At 43.5% G+C, this 17,962-nt stretch overlaps 1 protein-coding gene across 17 annotated transcripts in view; it reads left to right on the top strand.

Annotated features, from left to right (window-relative positions):
* Positions 1–912: 912 nt before the first annotated feature.
* KDM6A (lysine demethylase 6A) overlaps positions 913–17,962 on the top strand; it is a 158,176-nt gene continuing 141,126 nt past the window's right edge. For all 17 annotated transcript variants that reach the window (XR_009726379.1, XR_009726378.1, XM_061359307.1 and 14 more), the window contains exons 1-2: positions 913–1,896; positions 2,157–2,220. Coding sequence is in view for 15 of the 17 variants with exons in the window: in XM_061359307.1 (XP_061215291.1) it covers positions 1,736–1,896; positions 2,157–2,220 (225 nt within the window). In the remaining 2 variants the exon portion in view is untranslated. The remainder of the gene's footprint in view (positions 1,897–2,156; positions 2,221–17,962) is intronic.

Genomic DNA, 17,962 nt, shown 5'->3' with positions numbered 1-17,962 from the left:
TCATAAAGGGGAAGCAATCGGAGCACGCAAAGCTCCTTTCTCCGCAACATTCAAAAAAGCTCAAGAGACTTACGCGTGAGACGCTCCCGGCAGCACAACGTCAGTCCTTCGCGCTTCCCTATGAACCAGCCCCGCTCCAGCCCACCGCGCCGTAACCGACTCGCTCAACGCATCACAACACACCGCCCTCCTGCCGCTGCCTCGCGAGAGGTCCCCCGCCCCGCGCCACGTGACGCGACGGCCGCGGGGCTGACGCCAGCGGGCACCGCTCCACCTGTCACTGGCTCCCGCAGAGGGGCGGCTCTCCCCTGGGCGCCCCGCCTCACTAACACCCCACTAACACACACCCCCCCCGCCCCTCCCCCCTCACCTTCCCTCGCGCCCAGCACGGGACGAGTCCCGTCGCGCGCTCGTCCGTTGGTGGACCAACGGTCGCTCTCCCGTGGCGAGTGGCGGCAGGAAAGTCTCCGCTCCGCTGCGAGCCGCCAGCCACAAGCCACTGAGAAAGCACAGGCGCCTCCACATCCCAGAGTGGGTGAAGCCACAACCGTCCTGCCACCGGAGGTGCCCTCACTTCGGCCGCCGCCACCGCCCTTCTGCATGGGCGTTAACCGCCACCTCAACCACCGCCTCGGGGGGTGATGGCTTATCCTTCCTCCCGCGGCCCAAGAGCGGGTAGCCCGAGCCAATACGATCCCCGCTCCCCGTGTGGGGAAGCCGTTATTTTTCGGTTGTACCAAGAACAAGAGCGCCCTGTGTCCAAGCCAGGGCTGGCGGGCGAACGCGGCTTTCCCCCAGCCCGCGAGGCGCTAGCAGGGCTCTCTTCTTCAGCAACGTCCGCTCCCTCTACCTGGAGCCCCCGTTACGCAACAACCCATTAAAGCAACTCACCCTCCTCTTATTCACCCACCCGACCCCAACGCCCGCCACTCCCGCAACCTTCCCCCGCCTTCTCGCCCTCCGGTTTTTAAAGGCGCACGCCAAACCTGCTACCTCTGGGTAATCGAAAAGCCCCTCTGAATGACAGCTCGGCAGACCTCTCCTGAGCCGCGAATCCTTGACACCCCGCCTCTTCCCTCAGACACTGGCCAATGGAACCATGTCAGCGAGCCGAGCTGAAGCGCATCCGTGGAAGAGCTCTATGACTGACGTAAGTCAACAAAGGTCACGTGCGGCGCCGCGGAAGCGGCGATTGGCGGCGCGGGCCCGAGCGGGGAGGTGCGGGGTGGGGGGTCACGGTGGCGGCGTGGGGCTCGCTGTGTGACACAATTACAACAACTTTGGGCAGCGGCTGGGGAAGTTTGTACAGGCGGCAAGCGCAACCCGCGCGGCAGGGCGTGCGGGGCCCCCACCGCCCCGGCTCCCAGAAACCCCCCGCTGCCAGGCCGAGCGGTGCCGCGGCCATGTAAACACCGCTCCTCCGCCATCCGCCGCCGCTGCAGCCACCGCCTCCTCCCCCCCCTCCCCCGAGTCTTCAGCGCTGGGGCTCCCTCCCCCCTCCCTCCCTCCTCCTCCTCCTCCGAGCAGCGGGGCTTCCCCCCGCCTCCCTCCCTCTCCCCTCCCTCCCTCCTCCCTCTCTCCCTCCCTCCCTCCCCCTCCCTGCCGGCTGTTGTTGTTGTAATAAAAGTTGTGGTGTGTGTGTGTCGGGCACCCCGCCCCGCCCGGCGCTGGGGGGTGTTGGGGGCGCGCAGGGGGGGGGGGGGTTGCGATCGTGAGTTAATTACGCTGCGTTTCCATGAAATCGTGCGGAGTGTCGCTCGCCGCTGCCGCCGCCTCTACTGCTCCTTTCGGTGATGAGGAAAAGAAAATGGCGGCGGGGAAAGCGAGCGGCCAGAGCGAGGAGGACTTCGCCAGCTTGACAGCCGAGGAGAGAGAAGCCCTATCCGGCCTCGACAGGTACCCGCTTCCCACTCCGCCCCGGCCGTCTCCGTGTCCCGGCTCGGCCCGCGCTCCCTCTGTGTCTCCCCCCTCCCCTGCCCGCGGCTCCCCGCTTGGGAGTGCGTGTGTGCCCGTGTGCGGGCTCCCGGCCCCCGCCGCCGCGCTCTGTCCTTGCCCGCCGGGAACGAGCCCGTCCGCCCGCCTTCCCGTGCGGGGGGCTGACTCTCACTAACGCTGGTGCTTCTCTCCCCTTTCTCCCGCCCGCTCCCCTTCTGCAGCCGACTCTTCGGATTTCTGAGGCTTCATGAAGATGGCGCCAGAACGAAGGCCTTGCTGTTAAAGGTAAGCGCGAGGGTGGATGTGGAGCGGGACTGGAGGGGAGCAGGGGGGGAGGGGAGGGAGCCGGCTCGGCCCAGTAACCCCCTCCCTCCGGTCCTCTAGGTCCGCGCGGTGAGTATGTGCGTGCGAGGGCGCAACTGAGTGCGAGCCCGGCTGTGCGGGGCACCGCCACATCCGCGGGCGCAGGGCGCTCCGCCTCGCCCCCCACTACGGCCTTCCCACGCCTCGCTGACGCCTTTGCTCTTTTCTCTACCCCTGTCCCGCGGAGCCAGCATGGTCCCCCTTGCGGGAGAGAGCCGAGTGGGGCTGGGTGTGGGCCTTGCGAGCGTCCGTCCAGCCCCGGGACAGGAGACTGGCTGCACGCCGGAGCCCCGGGCTGGCAGCAACCGCCGAGCGGCGCGGCGGGGGAACGGGGTGCGCGAGGGAGGGAGGTCGGTCGACGAGGAGTAGGTGGTGGTGGTGGCGGTGGGGAGGAGGGCGCGCGCGAGGCGCTGCTGACGTTGGCCTCTCCCCGGACCCTCCCTCGTGATTTTCGCCCCGCACGGCGGGGGCCGGTGGTTGCGCGCGCCCTGCCCGGCAGCGGTTGCGCCTCGCGGCGACTGGCGGACGGGGGGCAGTCGGTGGTTGACCCGGTGACGGACGGAGCGGGGGCCCGGCCTGGGGTGAGGCGCTGAGCTGCTCCTGGTGCCCGTCGCCGAGTGACTTGTTTACTCTCCGGGCCCGGCAGCCTCCAGCGTGCTAGGTCCTCGCTGAGTGCCGTGTCCCGCCCGCCGGGCCTCCTGCTGTCTCCGCCGCTGGGCGGCCTGGCAAGGAGTGGGACGGCCCGCGGGTTTCTAGAGTCTGCCGGGTCTTTTGAGAAAAATGTTTGTTTCTGTGAAAAGTTGTTGGCCCTGTCATTTAGTTAAGTAATGGCTGCTCCTGTCGGCCCAAGATGGCCGGACAGGGAGGAGAAAGAGAAGGGGGGGGGGGGGGGGTAAACACGAAACAAATACCGGGAACGAATATGCTCGTTGCCTGGAGCTTAAAGCCCCCGGTGAACGTTGAGGGAAACTCTCGTGCGCATTGCAAGTTCTTTCTGGATGCTTTCCTACTGTAGGCAGGGCGTTTGCAGCGCTGGTGTCTTTCTTATCAACCTGTAGCACGTTCTGATGGCCATCCATAAGCTATTGACAAAGGCTGTGCAGGCTGTCTGCCAGTTGTGTTTAAAAACTAAACGCTAAGAAAACGTCACAGAACAAGTCGAACTGTTTTTAAAAATGCCACACGGTTTAAGCAGAGGACTGTGCTCTTCTGGTTCCTGCTTTCAGACTTGTTCCTGTCAGCAGCCTTGTGTTTGACACTTTGTTCATCCTATTGTTGTGCTCGTGCAGTATGCCGATGTTTTCACGGGAAGAATTTTTTGTGTTGCTGGCCTTGGTGGATCTGATGTCCTAACTCTAGAATGTGTTGAATTCGGTAGCCTAGGCCGTTGCTTGTGTTTGGATGTTTATTTCTGGCATGCTTGGAAAAGCTCAATGTCAGGACGTGGGGGGAGGGGGGAGAAATGGAAGGAGAAGCAAGTACACTTTTCTTTGTGCTTAATTTATAAAAATCCCGTGGTTTCCTTTCGATTTTCAGAGTTATTTATAAAAGTACTTTTTTCTGATAACTTAAAAAGGTAGGGGAGTGACATGTCAAACCACTTAAATAACGTACATTAACTGTTAGTGGACCAGAATTACTGTCTGCTCTGTGAATGCTGTTGAGGCTATCAGAAATACTAGAGGGTATCCTGTATGAGATAAAGCTTAAGTATGCTAGGTAGGAAATAAAAGCATTGCATATAATTGGATTATCCATCACATAACATCGCTAGGTTATGTTTTATTTTGGGTACTGTGAAATTAAGTAGTGCAGACAGCAATTCAGGATATTAGTTGAGTTTTGACTCCTTGCATATAATGCATTTTCTTTTTTATGCTAGTCAGTTAAAGTTTTAGTATATAGAGTCCATTTGAGATGGCTGAGGTTGTGGGACATTCAGATAGTTTTTAAATATATTTCTATAAATATCACTGTTCTCTTACTGTATGAAGCTGTGCAGCAGATCCATGCAGTACATACTAAAAAAAACCACAACCCAAACAACCCAGGCAAATATTTAAGTATTTTGCCTCAGTTTTCTGACAGTGTTTTGGGCATTTATGAATTGGACTGACTCATGAAGCTTTTTTTTTTTTTTTTTTATAAAACTTGTCTCTAGGAAAAGTAAGTTGTTAAGGAAGTAGAAAGATTAAAATGTTAGTGTGCAGTGCAGAGATGTTTGAGAAAAATTTCTTGGCTTGAACCAGGTTCACTTTTGTTTGTGCTTTTTACTTTCAGTGAATGTGCAAGTGTTTCAGTTACTGTTATCGATAAGTGAAAAGTTATTTTTAAGATAAACAATTCCTTTTCTCTCTGTGTGTGTGTGTGAAGCCTCATGCAATTTACTCTGTACGGGAAGGTTTAGAGTAGTTAATCTAGCAGATCACTTTAATTCCATGTAATGGTTATTTTTATTGTAGAAAGCATGGCCTTATGTACGTGCATTTAATTAATAGGTTTCACAGTGGTAGTAACAAAATATTTCCTTTGTGCATAGAGGAGCAACAGCTAACAAAGACTCCATAATTACAAAATCCTAAATCACTGATTAGGAATCTACAATCTGGTGCATTATAAAACAATGTGAGATTTCAGTGCATGTTTAGCAGGTAAGGAAAATCATTGAGCCATGTTTCTAGAGGAATCCTTCACGCAGGCAAAAAATCATGGGTACTCCACTCTATGTGAGAAGAGTACACCTGTTATTGAGCCTTTTAAAAAGGCAGGCTGTAGCAGTGTCTCTTCTGTGGGTGCCTGACAATGTTCTCTGGTTACCTGGGGTTAAGGTGGTAGGAGCAGTGTTCCTGTTAGAGGAGACAGTCCAGAGGGGGGAAGGTCCTGAACTGCAAGTGTTGAGGGAACTGCTCTGTTATCTGCACAGGTACTATGCAGCGGCAGCATTCTCTTGTGGGCTTAAATTCGGTGTCCTCTCTTGCTTTTAGGGGGGTTTACTTGGCAGGAGGCAGTGGGTTGGTTCAAGCCACTTGCAGGCAAACCAGGACATTTCATGAAGTCTTTGCAATGGGAACTCTAGCTAAATGAAGCCACACCCTGACAGTTTAATAAGAAGAAATGTGGGATCTTTTTCAGGGATTTAGGAAGCTTTGTGTCCAGAAGTTTAACATAGTTGCAGGTTCCATACATGCTCCAGGTGTGAACTGCAGTCCCCTTTTTATGTAGTTTTGTCTTGTAGAATGTATGGCAGTAGTATTGTGACCTAAACTGAGTCCTGCTGCTGGGTGTAGCAAATCAAAAGAGCAGATAAGACATCACATCTATTCAACTTTGTAAATTATTGAAGATATAGATTAAAGGTCAGGAATATGGTATTGTGGCTCCATGCATTGGATAGGTGATAAGCTGGAAGAAATCAAGCTTTCCTGTAACCGTGTATGCGCTGTTAGTATGTGTGATGGAGGAATAGAATTCTCTGTTGCCAGACATTTTGTATTTATTTTACAGAAGAGGGCCTTGAAAATCATAATTTGCCGCTAGTGTGGTTTTGGGGGAGAGAAGAAGGAAATTGAGAGGTCACCTTTCAAACTGGTTGAAATGCTGAAAATCCAATGTAGCCAGTGTCATGTAAGAGGTGCTTGATGTTACGCTTCTGTAGCTGACAAGCACATTAATGTGAAGGAGTGAAAAAAAAAAAACCCAAACGAGAACCCTGCTGTTATCTTGATGTCTTTTTCTCCCAGGAATACCTTCTCACATGAGGTAAAGCTGAAAGATTTCTTGGGGGGAGGAGGAAGAGGACATCCATTGTATTGGAAGTGAATTGCAAAGCATTTCCTTGTTCTTTCTTTACTGTTTTTTGTTGTGGTGGTGTTTTTTTTTCCCACTGGTACTTCCAGGGTTTAGCCAAAGTTGACTTTCTTGCAGAGACAAACCTTCATTTCATAAGCTGAAACTACTTGGCTTCTATATGGATTTAGGTTGATGTAGCTGGTCTGATGTATTTGGTATAAGATGCTTATTAATTCCTATTCATTGGGTTTAATCAGTTTGTGATATACTGTAGACAAAATCTGAAGCATGTTTCCATTTAAAAGCGTTGCTGTTGGAGTCAATCTAAAGAGAGATGAAGTAGTTCCAAGCAATATGCCAGTTTTTGGGCTATGTTACCTCTTACATTTTTTTCAGCTCTTGTTTTCCAGCTGATTTAAAAAATGGTATTTCCTTTGTGTCAGGGCCACATGTATTGACAGAATTAACAAAGTGATTATCTGTGCTTTTGCTAGGCATGCAAAATAAGAGCACAGTGACAATATTCTGTCGTCTTTCTTACAATTGTAGGTGTTGCTTTTTTAAAATAGTTTTGGACAGTGTGAATTAGTATATATTGACTTTTCCTTTTAATGTTGACATTAATGTTAATTTTCTACTAATCCATGATTAAATATTCTTAGTTTTAATTGTAACAGGGTGCTTGAAAAATAATGATGCAGGAAAGCATTTTAGCAGATTAGCCTAGGTGTAGTAAAGTTGGGGTGTTTTTTTAATAACTTTGGAAATGCTTTGGCATACTTTTTATCAAAACAAAGAGGTATTGCTTTAAAAAGAATTACAGCATTTGCCTTATATGATAAATTATATCATAATGGCAGGGCTGGGAATTGAGAAACTGGGAATTGGTACCATGAGAGGTTTGTAAAGCATTCCAGGAAGTGGGCAGCCTTTCCAATTTATGTAAATTTATGTCTGAGCTGTTCCTTTTTGTGGTGGTTGTGTTTTTGGGGGTTTGGTTGTTTTTTGTTTTTGTTTTTGTTTTTTTTTTTACATCTTCATCTCTTGGTATGTGTTTATTATTTAGCATATTGTCTGTTACTTTGGAAGAAGTTGGTTAACATTTTGTAAATCGTGTTAAGGGTCAGACTGTTTTTCTAGCCTTTTATGAAGTTGTCCGGAAATGGAAAGATTTGCAGTAAAAATGTTAAGTGTTTTTATTGGATGATTGGGACTGACATACAGATTTTTTTAAGATCAGTATTTTTCTGTATGTAATTTGGAGTTTCTGGTAATAGGGTAGGGTATTTAAGATCCAATTAAAATGTAATGGATGTCATGTTCTGTAGTTCATGGTTGTGCCATGTTTGCACATTGAAATTACAGTTCCAGTCTATGTGATATGCATCCTGGTACTTAAAGTTTAGTTGTAAATTTGCAACATTTGTGCTTCATCTGGTATTGAAAATGTAATAATGTAAAATTTTTTTTTTTTTTGGTCAAATGGACATTACAAGGGGGTGTTTATGAGATACTTTTCATGTTTTGATACTTTCAAACCTAGTGTTCAAGGTCTGTTTCTTTAAAACAGTGGGGGTTTATTGCGCAAAGCATACATTCTTGAATGTTTTGTATGTTTCTGAAGTTTAAAGTGCAGTGTTGTTACTACTTCCTGAAAACAGGGAAATTGCTGAAGTGACAAATGTTACAGTTGTCATTTTAACGTTAATAAAAAGGCAAGGATGGACCTCATCTGTACCAACAGTGTGCCTTTGTAGCAGTCTAGTTAGGATTGCAAGACAACTAGCATACTGGTACTTGCATTTCAGTAAGCTTTATGTTTGCTATCAGGAGACTATTAGGGAATACAGTGTGAGATTTTACTTTGTTGTAGTAGCTTTTCATATTTCTTATGGAATAAATGTTGAATATTGTAGCTTCTAAGTACTGGTCTGCTGAGTCTGGGGGCCAAAGTGGTCCATTTCTTTAAGTGATACATATGCACAGACTTAACATAATCCATGTCCTACTGATTTAGTAGCCAAACACAAGGTAGGCAGCAATTTGTGACGAAGGAAGAGAGAGAAATATCACTGTATTTTAGCAGTTTAGGAATGGATGTTCTGATGAATTACTTGATTTTTGAAAGTGTGAAGAAAACCTGAGGCAAGGATAGACACAATTGTTTTCCTTCAATTCCATTCCAGTAATTTCACCACTGAAAATCTTCCATCGATATATTTGTGCATTTTGATTCTCATGGACTCTAGCTTTCAGATGTCTGTGCAGGTAATCTCAGGTACCATATGTGAATAAGAAATAGGCAGTCAAAAGCTTCTTTCTATACACAGTGTTCAGGTGTGCTTTCTGCTCATGAAAAGTGTGGTTCTCTGCCTCTTGCGAGCCTTTATAGCTAGCCGTTGGCTAACTGTAGGGGATTGAGCGGACTTGATAATTATAGAGGTACGACTGTCTGCAAGTGTTGATAACATCTGAAGTATGTGTTGAAAGCATCATCTAAAAGCTATACCATATGTTTGTTATACCATTTTAGAAAAGAGTAGATGTTTTGTACTTGGGTAATTCTGTGAGGAGAATCATTTGTTTTTATTATATTAGCAAGATGATACAAAATTAAGGAGAGTCAAGGAAAATGTTTATAGCTGTGAAGAGATTTTATACTGATGAACATTGTCACAAGACTCTCCAGTAGTGGCATTATATGCCATAGCCTACTGTTTTTCTTTATCCCACTGAGAATTAGGCAAACTTACCTTCTGTAGAGAAATTAAGCTTTGGTTTCCAGCCTTACAGGTTCACGAGTTAAACTTCAGGTTGCTCTCTGGTTAGTGAACAAATACTGTTGTTCTCAGTCCTCAGCTGACAGAATCTTTGGGTAATGGGAGTGATTCCGCAGTATTTTCAACAGACTAAAAGGGAAGGAAATGTGGCATGAGAATGCTAAAATAGTTGTGTGAAAGCAAGATACTGCTCTGCTGTAAAGGTCTTAGATCAGCCTCTGCAGAAATGGATTAAGCAGGTGTTCTGATGCGAATACATACCTGAGCCAGGTGTCTGGTTTTTAGGATTGGTAGAGATAGTTCCAGAAGCTGAGGCATGATTATGCTCACTCTGAAGGCATGTAGGTATCAGACAACTTCCAGTCCTTTAGTTTCACACCTGTCTTGCATTTTACATGTGCAACTCCTGTAAGTTACTCTCTGTTTTAACCTCCCTTCTTGGTGAGGTTCTGCAGCTATGGTGTTTGAAGTGTAACGTTTGAGTAATGACACAATTCAGAATTGAATTGATGCTCATTAAACTTCAGGTGTCATAGAGATCAGTTGACTGTCTTTGTTACAAATGTTAAGAATGTTAATCTTGTTCACTAGCAGAATACTTCTTTGTAGTTAAAAACAGACAAAATTGAACTACGTGGTCCTGTATGGAGCCCTACAGAAGGCTGCCAGGATTTATATAGTTGTACCTGAGAAGATAATCTTCATACCTTACAGAACATTTTTTATGAGGAAAGGGACTATGTTTGATCTGAGTTTGTTGGCCAGGGAAGTTCTGAAAAGCAAGAGAAAATAATTAAATCTTTTCTTGTACGTTTCTGACTTACGGATAGATACATTAAAGAAATAGCTGCACTGTCTCTAATTCGTTTCGTGGAGAGGCTGTTTTCAGGACTGGCTTGTGTTCAAGACTAGTTCTACTGATACTGTCAAAAGCAGTATAGGCAATTTATTAGTTTGCTTGTGGAGCTAATAGAATTGTTGAATGGTGCAGTTTTAAGGTGAACATCTGTGAATATTCTGAGGTGAATCAGGTGTTGTCCTTTGTATCTACAAAATGATAGGAAAGCATTCCTTATGTAAATAAAAAAAACCCTGTGCTAATGAACAAAAAGCCCCTGAGATGTGTTTGGGAGTTGAAAAGTACTTTTTCTCAGATACTTTCATTTCAGAGTATGAGAGACACATGGTTTGCCATCAGAGCTGTTGACAAAATACCTTCCTTTATGGTTCTTGAATTTACTAGGTAGCGTTCATGGAAGAAGCTTGTTTAATTACAATGTAGAATTAAGAACTCATTTATAGTTTTGTAAAGGGAGTGACTCAACATGTGTTACGTATTTTGCAGCTAGAACACTACATGTCTACATATGAATTTCCTTTGTGGTAAGTTGTTAATTGTTGTTAAAATGTATCTGACAAGCATTTTAAATAGTTTCTTTTTCTCGCAGTGGCATTGGAGGATTATGTTTCACTTCTCAGTACAGGTTGGTTATTGAAGTCTAAAGGAGATGGAATTGTGAACATGCTTTCCCTTAAATTTCTGCTTGCATTTTGAGAATTTAAAGGTTCTGAACAATTTCAGGATATCCTTTTCGGCATTAGTCAAAGGTGCAGCAACTTTTAAAATAGAGCAAATATGTCTTTTTTGAGGGGTTATTATGTTATTTCAATTGCAGTTGCCATTTTAAGTTTTTATTTAAACGCTGTTTTCATTAACTTATGATATGAAAATTTTCACAAGAATCTAGAGTAGAATAATGAATTAAAGTTATGGCTCTATGCTTATGTATCCCCCCACCCTGCGGTTACAGAATTCAAAGTATTCTCTCTGTTGCTTTTCATATATGCTAGTGAAATTATTTTGGGGCCTCTGTGAGGAATCAGGCTGGAGAACTGATTTGGATAAAAAATAAGCTAATATAAAATGGAAAACTTGTTAGTTTTAAATAAGCAATACTGAAGGTTTCTACTAAGACAAAGATTTTAAATTTTAGATGAGCAGACTTCAGCATTCTCAGAGCTCATTTGGGAGGGATTCCATGGGAAGTTTCTACGGAGGCTAAAGGAGCTGGTGAGTGAGGGGATTTTCAGGAATGTTCTCCTGGAAGCACAGGAACAGTTCATCCCCTTTAAAGGTATGGAAAGTAGGTGGAGCAGGAGGCTCTCTTGGCTAAACTGTGAGCTTTTTAGTGCTCAAAACAGGAAGAGAAACGTACCATTGATGGAAAAGCAGTTGAATACCCATTGAGAACTACAAGGGCGTACAGAGATGCAGTTAGAAAAGCAGAAGCTCAGCTTGAATTGAAATTTACGTGAGATGTCAAAGCTATAAGAAAGGGTTTCTCAAGTTTGTAAACAAAAGACAGAAACAGAAGGAAAATACTGGCCTGCTGTTAGGCAGGTGAGGTGAATTGGCCTCCTCCAAGGCTGAAATGCCAGATGTTCTCAACACTTCCTTCACCTCTGTCTTTAACAGCATTGTTATGCCCCAGGGCTTGGGATCAAAACCCCAGGTTGATGCAAATGCATACCCACCATTGGTGAAGGAAATCTTGGTATGTGAACTGTTACAGGAGCTTGACCCCCTACAAATCAATGGGCTCTGACAATATCCACCCAAGGGTGTCTGGCTGATGTCATTGTGAGACTGCATTGGGGATGTCCCAGAAGACTGGAAGAAGGCAAATGGCCACATCTACAAGAAAGGGTGTAAGGGAGGAGCCAGGAAATTATAAGCCCATCAGTTTTACTTCAGTTCCTTGGAAGGTTGTGGAGCAAATCCTTCTGGGGCCTGTCACAAGTCAAGTGAAGCACATGACTGGGAGAAGCCAGCATGGATTCACCAGGGGCAGATTGTGCTTGACAAAACTGTTTGCCTTCTGTAACAAAAGTAACCTGCGTGATTGATGTGGGACAAGCAGTGGACACTGTTCGGATTTCTCTGAGGCTTTTGATGCAGTTTTCCCATGTGTTTCTCCTAGAGAAACTGACATGTTACGGTGTACATGAATGGGCTATGTGGTGGGTGGGGAAATGGCTGACAGGCTACACCCTGTGATGGTGAATAGTTACTTTTTGAACTGGCAACCTGTCACTGGTAGGGTCCCCTAGGGATCATTATTGGGCTCAGCACTATTTAGGATCTTCGTAAGTGATCCGCAAGATGGGATCAGGTGTTCCCTGACCAAGTCTGCAGATTATACCAAACTAAATGGGGAAGTAGACCTTTTGGAAGGGACATCCACCCTGTTGGGTGACCTGGATGGGCTGGAAGAGTGGGCTATCAAGAACCTGATGAAGTTCAACAAAGACAAATGTAAGGTCTTGCACCTGGGAAAACATAAGACTCCACCACAGGCTGGGATCTGCTTGATTTGGGGTAGCACTGTGGGAAGGGTTCTGGGTGTTCTGATGGATAAAGAGCTCAATATGAATGAACAGTGTGCAGCTGTGACAAAGCCAACAGGATGCTGGGGCATTACCAGCTGAGATAAAGATCTCAGTATCCCACTCTACTCAGAGCTTCTCAGGCCACACTTGGAATGCTGTATTCAGTTTTGGTCCCCACCAAAAGATGTGGGCAGGCTGGAGAGGGTCCAGAGAAGGGCCACAGAGATGATTAAAGGACTGGAAACTCTGCAAATGAGGTAAGACTGAGAAAACTGGGTTTGCTCAGCCTTAAGAAAAGATGGCTCAGGGGAGACTTTAGCACCGTGTTCAAGTATTTAACGAGTAGGTACAAAGAAGATGGAGACTCCCTTTCTACAAGGAGTCACATGGAAAATATGGGTAATGGGCATAAGTTACTCTCAGGGACAGTCCAGTTGGATAGAAGGTGACGATTTTTCACAAGGAGAACAATCAGCCATTGGAATAATTTTCCCAGAGAATTAGTGGATTTCCCATTATTGGACCCTTAAGATTTGGCTGGACAGGGTGTTGGAAGTTCTAGTCTAGGCTATGCTTTACCTTGAAAGGTTGGACAAGATAGTCTTTGAGGTCCCTTCCAACCTGGTATCCTATGGTTCTGTGAATACAGGTAATAGTGCAGACACGAAAAAGGCTGTACAGGTCATTTAAGAGAAATGGTTTTGGGAAACTAGGGTGGGTCCTACTTAGTGTGATGCTGTTTCTGTAAGTAATATTTATAAAACTTTTGCTGAAGCAGAAGGGTTTGCTCCCTTATTTTCTTACAGGAATGGAATTATATATATTTTGGAAGCACAGATTGTCACAATTGTCTTTCTTTTTGGAGAGGAGGGATGGAATGAGTGATTGGCCTAGATTCATTATTTCTCTGAAAGACCTAATATACTGTGAAGTTCATCTGTCACTAGGCGACTTCAGGTAGGTTTCAGGTCTGAATGTATGTGCAGCACTGGAGAATGTCATGAATATATGTCACAAGGACCATAGAAGAAAACAGTCTTTTTTATGAAGCTGTTTTATGTCATGGCTCTGAATGAAAGGTACTGATGGATCTAGGTTGAGTACTTCATGAATTATGTTTAAACCTATGCCTACTCAAATCAGGCCTCCATTTGATTTTGAGAAGGAGGAGAAATGAAGCAGTCTTCTGGGAATGTTTTTCGGAATATAAAAGGAAGATACTTTCAGTTGAAAGAAGTGAAGAAAAAGTTGAAAAAGGACACTTACAAAATTAGATGTGAGGAAGAGTGGGAAACTGAGGAATTAAATGGGTGATGTAAGGATGCAGACAAAATGGGTGAGGAAGCAGCAGTGGAAAAATTATAGTGTGTTTACTCTTTCCAGGAGTTACTTAAATCTTGTTCCTCGATACCATCTGACTGCCACAGCTAACTTAAAGTAGCGTTTAAGCTGTTGATGATGCTGGTCCCTGTCTCAAAGGTTCTTGAAACAAGGTAAACAGGAACAAAATAAAGATAAATGAAATTGAGGAAAGTTTGTGGAGGCTGTGAAAAAGCTTAGTAAGAATTACCCACGGTTAACTTCTGAACGTACCAGTGCCTCTGCTCTCCCATTGCTGAAATACAAGGCATGGTAGAGGAAACTGCTCCTTCAACAGAAGCATTGTCTGTGTCTTTATCTTCTACTGCCGCTTCTGTTTTCCCTCCTTAGCCCCTAAGGAGAGTTAAAGAAACCTACTGCTTCTGCTTTTTTCCTCAAGGTGAAAATGATGACCAAGAACTGTTGTGTCTCTGTTCTTCTGTAACTTTTTTTGCTGCCTTTAGATTTGAAGGATAAAGCTGAGTAAGTTTAGAAGATGTAGGTGGATATGTTAAAAAGGCAAGAAATAGTTTAAAGTATGGAATTGAAAGCCTGTGTAAGGGAGAATGATGCTGGTTTAGAGAATAACAGTATAGTTTAATGCAACGAAGTGTAGAAAGAGCATAAGATAAAGTGGAAAGATAAGAAAAATTGATAACATCCATTATATAACATCATAAAGCATGTCATAGACAATCTCTGGTAGGAAAGAAAAAATGGAATGATACTGGGAATAATAATGTTACAAATACAGTAGCTAAAGGTAGGTAGACACATCATGCTTCTTAAAACTTCATGCATTTTTAGTTGGTGTGGTGCACAGAAATGTGTTGTTTTCTGAATATTTTTAATCTGTCCTGGGTTTTAATGGTTGGAAGGGCAGAGCCTTTGAATTTGTGATTCCATTAACAGTCAAACACTAACAATTTTCAAAGATGGGAGACTACATTTCATTGCAGGACTGTCTGATTTCAAATGTAACCTGTTAAAAAGATGAACAAATTAGTCCTAACAGTCTTTTTTGCTTCTTAACCAAATACAAATATATTTCCTGGCTTTTAAGAAGAAATGTTTGTGTGTTCTTTCTTGCTTCAGAAGAAAAGAGGAGTATAACTTTTGCTTTTCATAATTTCTGAAAAAGAACTGCTAATTAGAAACTATTCAGCTAATTTTGAATCAGAACAGTAAATAGTCCTCTATTCCTCACTTCAGAGGTGAGGAAATAGATTAAGAAAAAAAAAGTGCATGAAACCAAAATTCTCTATAGATGGTATGAGATGCACATGTCTGAGCCAGCCTCTTCTGCTGTCTTCATGAAAATCTTCAGGCAGACCTTTAAGTACTGGAGCACAGGGTTTTGTGGTGGAGGGCTGCAAGTCACTATGTGGAGGAAATTAAGGGTTGAAATGGCTTTAATGCCTCATCTGGTTATACGTGGGGAGGATTTAGAGGTGTTTATATCAGAGTTCATTTTTTATTGTCTGAGTAAGATGAGATGACAGAGACCATCAGAGTCCATGGTAACTAATGAACAGAACAAGGTCTCATTTTCAACTGTAAAAGGGCTCTGTTAACTTGCAAGTTCATGTGTTAAAAAACTGATTAGACAGCTTTCTGGGATAAGTTGTACACTGTCCATCTTTTCTGTCTTGTCGGGATTATTTTTTTCTTGTCATCTGAATGGAAGATACTTTAAAAAAATGTATTTGATTATAATGCAAAAAAGGTATAAAGGGTTGAATAGAACCTAGAAGGGAGATGTTGTTATGTAAAAAAAAAAAAAAGCCAACAAAACCAAACAAACATAAAGCATTGTGGTATGGAAATCTGTTACTGGGGAGGTGGATGTATTTGGGACAGTTGGAGGAATTCTGAAAGGTGGTATAAGGATTCCTTAGATAATTCTGTGTGGCAGGGATGTGATTGTTGCATATGACTGTGATGCCTAATCTTGAAGATTGTCTTCAGTTAATCTGGGAATGTAAATGTGTTCCAAATTGTATGAGGAAAAAGCTGGAATTGGAATGTCACAATATGTTTGTTCCCTGCCAGTAAAAATGCTGTCATCTTAAGTTGTATTTTCCTTTATTAGTTGATTTTCTTCCTCAGTGGCAGCTTGCTTTTGCCTTTGAATGGTAGGATGTTTTCCTGTAATGCCAGTTGCAAAATTCAGGCTTGCTTGCATTGTGGCCAGAAAAACTGAGAACAGTGGCGATGCTGAGGAAAGAACCTTTTGTACTACATACTTTTAATTGCTAATTAAAAGTCCTTGGTAGTTTGAAAGAATGGAGTAGTTTATCTTCTACTTCAGACCAGTATTTGCTACTCAGTGTGGAGAATGATGAAAGGAGTGATTTTTATTATGAGTTCTAGGTGAAAGTGGCCTTCCTGAGAAAGTGAAAATGGGCTAGACCACTCATTTTGCACAAGAAGCTCTCAGGATTCAAGGAACATGCAGTGCCAGTGGAACTGAGGAGCAGCTTAGGACTTGTTGCTAGGTCTTCTCAAGCAGCACACATCATGTGCCCCCTCCTAAACTTTCTATAGGTTTTGCCTCATGTTGCTTCAGTTTCTGTATTAACTGATTAAAGATGTTTTAGATTGTTCAGACAAGCAGCAGGGATCTTCTAGGGAAAGTTTATTGATACTCAGAGATTATTTAAATTTTTTCTTGATTTTTAAAGTTTTTTTTAAGCAAGGAGATTTCAGTGAAGCTTCCTTAATAGTGCAGCACTGGTTCCAGTGCAGAAACTGCCTCAAAAGGAGTGGCTAAGGAAATATACCAACTGAAACAGAAAAAGAAGTTCCAACTACAGGTCACTTCATGACTCTTTCCTCAGGTCTTTCTCACTTCCACAACCAGAACTCGAAAATGGAACAAACTGATTCAAAGCAATTCATTAATGACTAGCTTTAGGTCTGTCAGGCTTCAGACAGCTGGAAAGGAGAATGAACACACTTCTGCTCCAGTGACTTCATTTTCATGATTTTTCTGTAGAACGTTTCCAGATTTTTATTGTGTCATTGCCAAAGTTAACTCATATATTCTCGTAAGCGGGTTACCTGTTTCATGTAGCACCTTGTTTGCCAGCGATTCCATTTTCTAAGTAAAAAAGACCCCAAAACAAACTTACTAAAGGGTAATTAAAAAAGTGTATTTGATTATAATGGAAAAAAGTATGAATGGTTGAATAGAACCTGGAAAAGAGACATTCATTATGTTAAAAAATAACAAAAAGGAGTGGTAGTTACCAGTACCTGTATGTATTGGTACCTGGGTTTAAGAATGAGTGCACTGTCAAGTTAGATAACCTCTGTGTTTATGCGCACACTTGGTTCTCAATTGGATGGTAGTCTCTGTTGCTATGGCTGTGTTTGAATTTTCTCTAACTCAGCAATCCCTACGCAGCATATGCTGACAGAAGTTACTCTGTTAGCGTCATTGCACTATTTCGAGTAATGTCAGAATCAAGCCATTACCCTCCAACTAATTGGAGGGTTGAACCAAGGTGTACAGTTTTTTTGCTTACACTAGTGTCTGAGCAGACAGAATGTGGTAGAGCTGATTTTTATAAAACAGCAATTCTGTCTGTACTGGGGCCTTCATGTGCTGTTGTGATAGTGCTTGTATTAATTTTGGCTTTCAGTATTTTCCTGTTTTTCTAAGGAGTGAAAAATTCTGCTCAGCCTTAAATATTTTTGGAAGTACTGTAATTGAAAGCCCAGGTGAGTGTGATCTTGCTATTTTTTTAACTCAAATGACCAGGAAAACTATGTAATGTTGTACTGTACCATGATTGTACAGGATTTACCTCTAGTTAGGATGGAATGTTCTCTAGATGAAAAATATTCTGAAGTGACAGCTTTTAAGGAAAGAAACATTGTTTTAAAGCCCCAGCTTTTTTGTTTTGTAAATTATGATACACCTGTTATTATGTTCTCTACTTTGTTGCAACTGCTATATCAGTTTACGGCTTGATTATAAGTTTCTATGTTTTTCCTTGTTTTATAATTTGGTTTAGACAAAACTTTGGAAAATAAAATTTATGGATTAAATCTGCAATGTAGGAGGAATGATCAGTTACTTGGATGGAGTGTAGAATAATATTGTTAAACAACAGATACACTCGTAAGATGATGCAGCATGTAACTTCACATGGCTTGTTAAATTTGTAATTCATTTAAGTAGACCAAATTCACATTTTGCCCAGAAATAAGGAACAGCTGTTAAATGAGTAGGGCAGGTACCATGATACTGTTCTTCTTCCACAGTCAGGTAAGGGAATGAAGTTGCTAATCCTGAATAAATTGTGCTCTTAGTGTAAAGGTGAGTTGTATTACTCCTT

The sequence above is a fragment of the Neopsephotus bourkii genome, unplaced genomic scaffold, assembly GCF_033783945.1.
Source record: "Neopsephotus bourkii isolate Nb327-2 ecotype Australia unplaced genomic scaffold, CSIRO-AGI_Nbou_v1 NB_962, whole genome shotgun sequence".
Taxonomy (NCBI): Eukaryota; Metazoa; Chordata; class Aves; order Psittaciformes; family Psittacidae; genus Neopsephotus; species Neopsephotus bourkii.
Note: the sequence above shows the minus strand (reverse complement) of the source record. Positions and strands in the feature narration are given on the sequence as shown.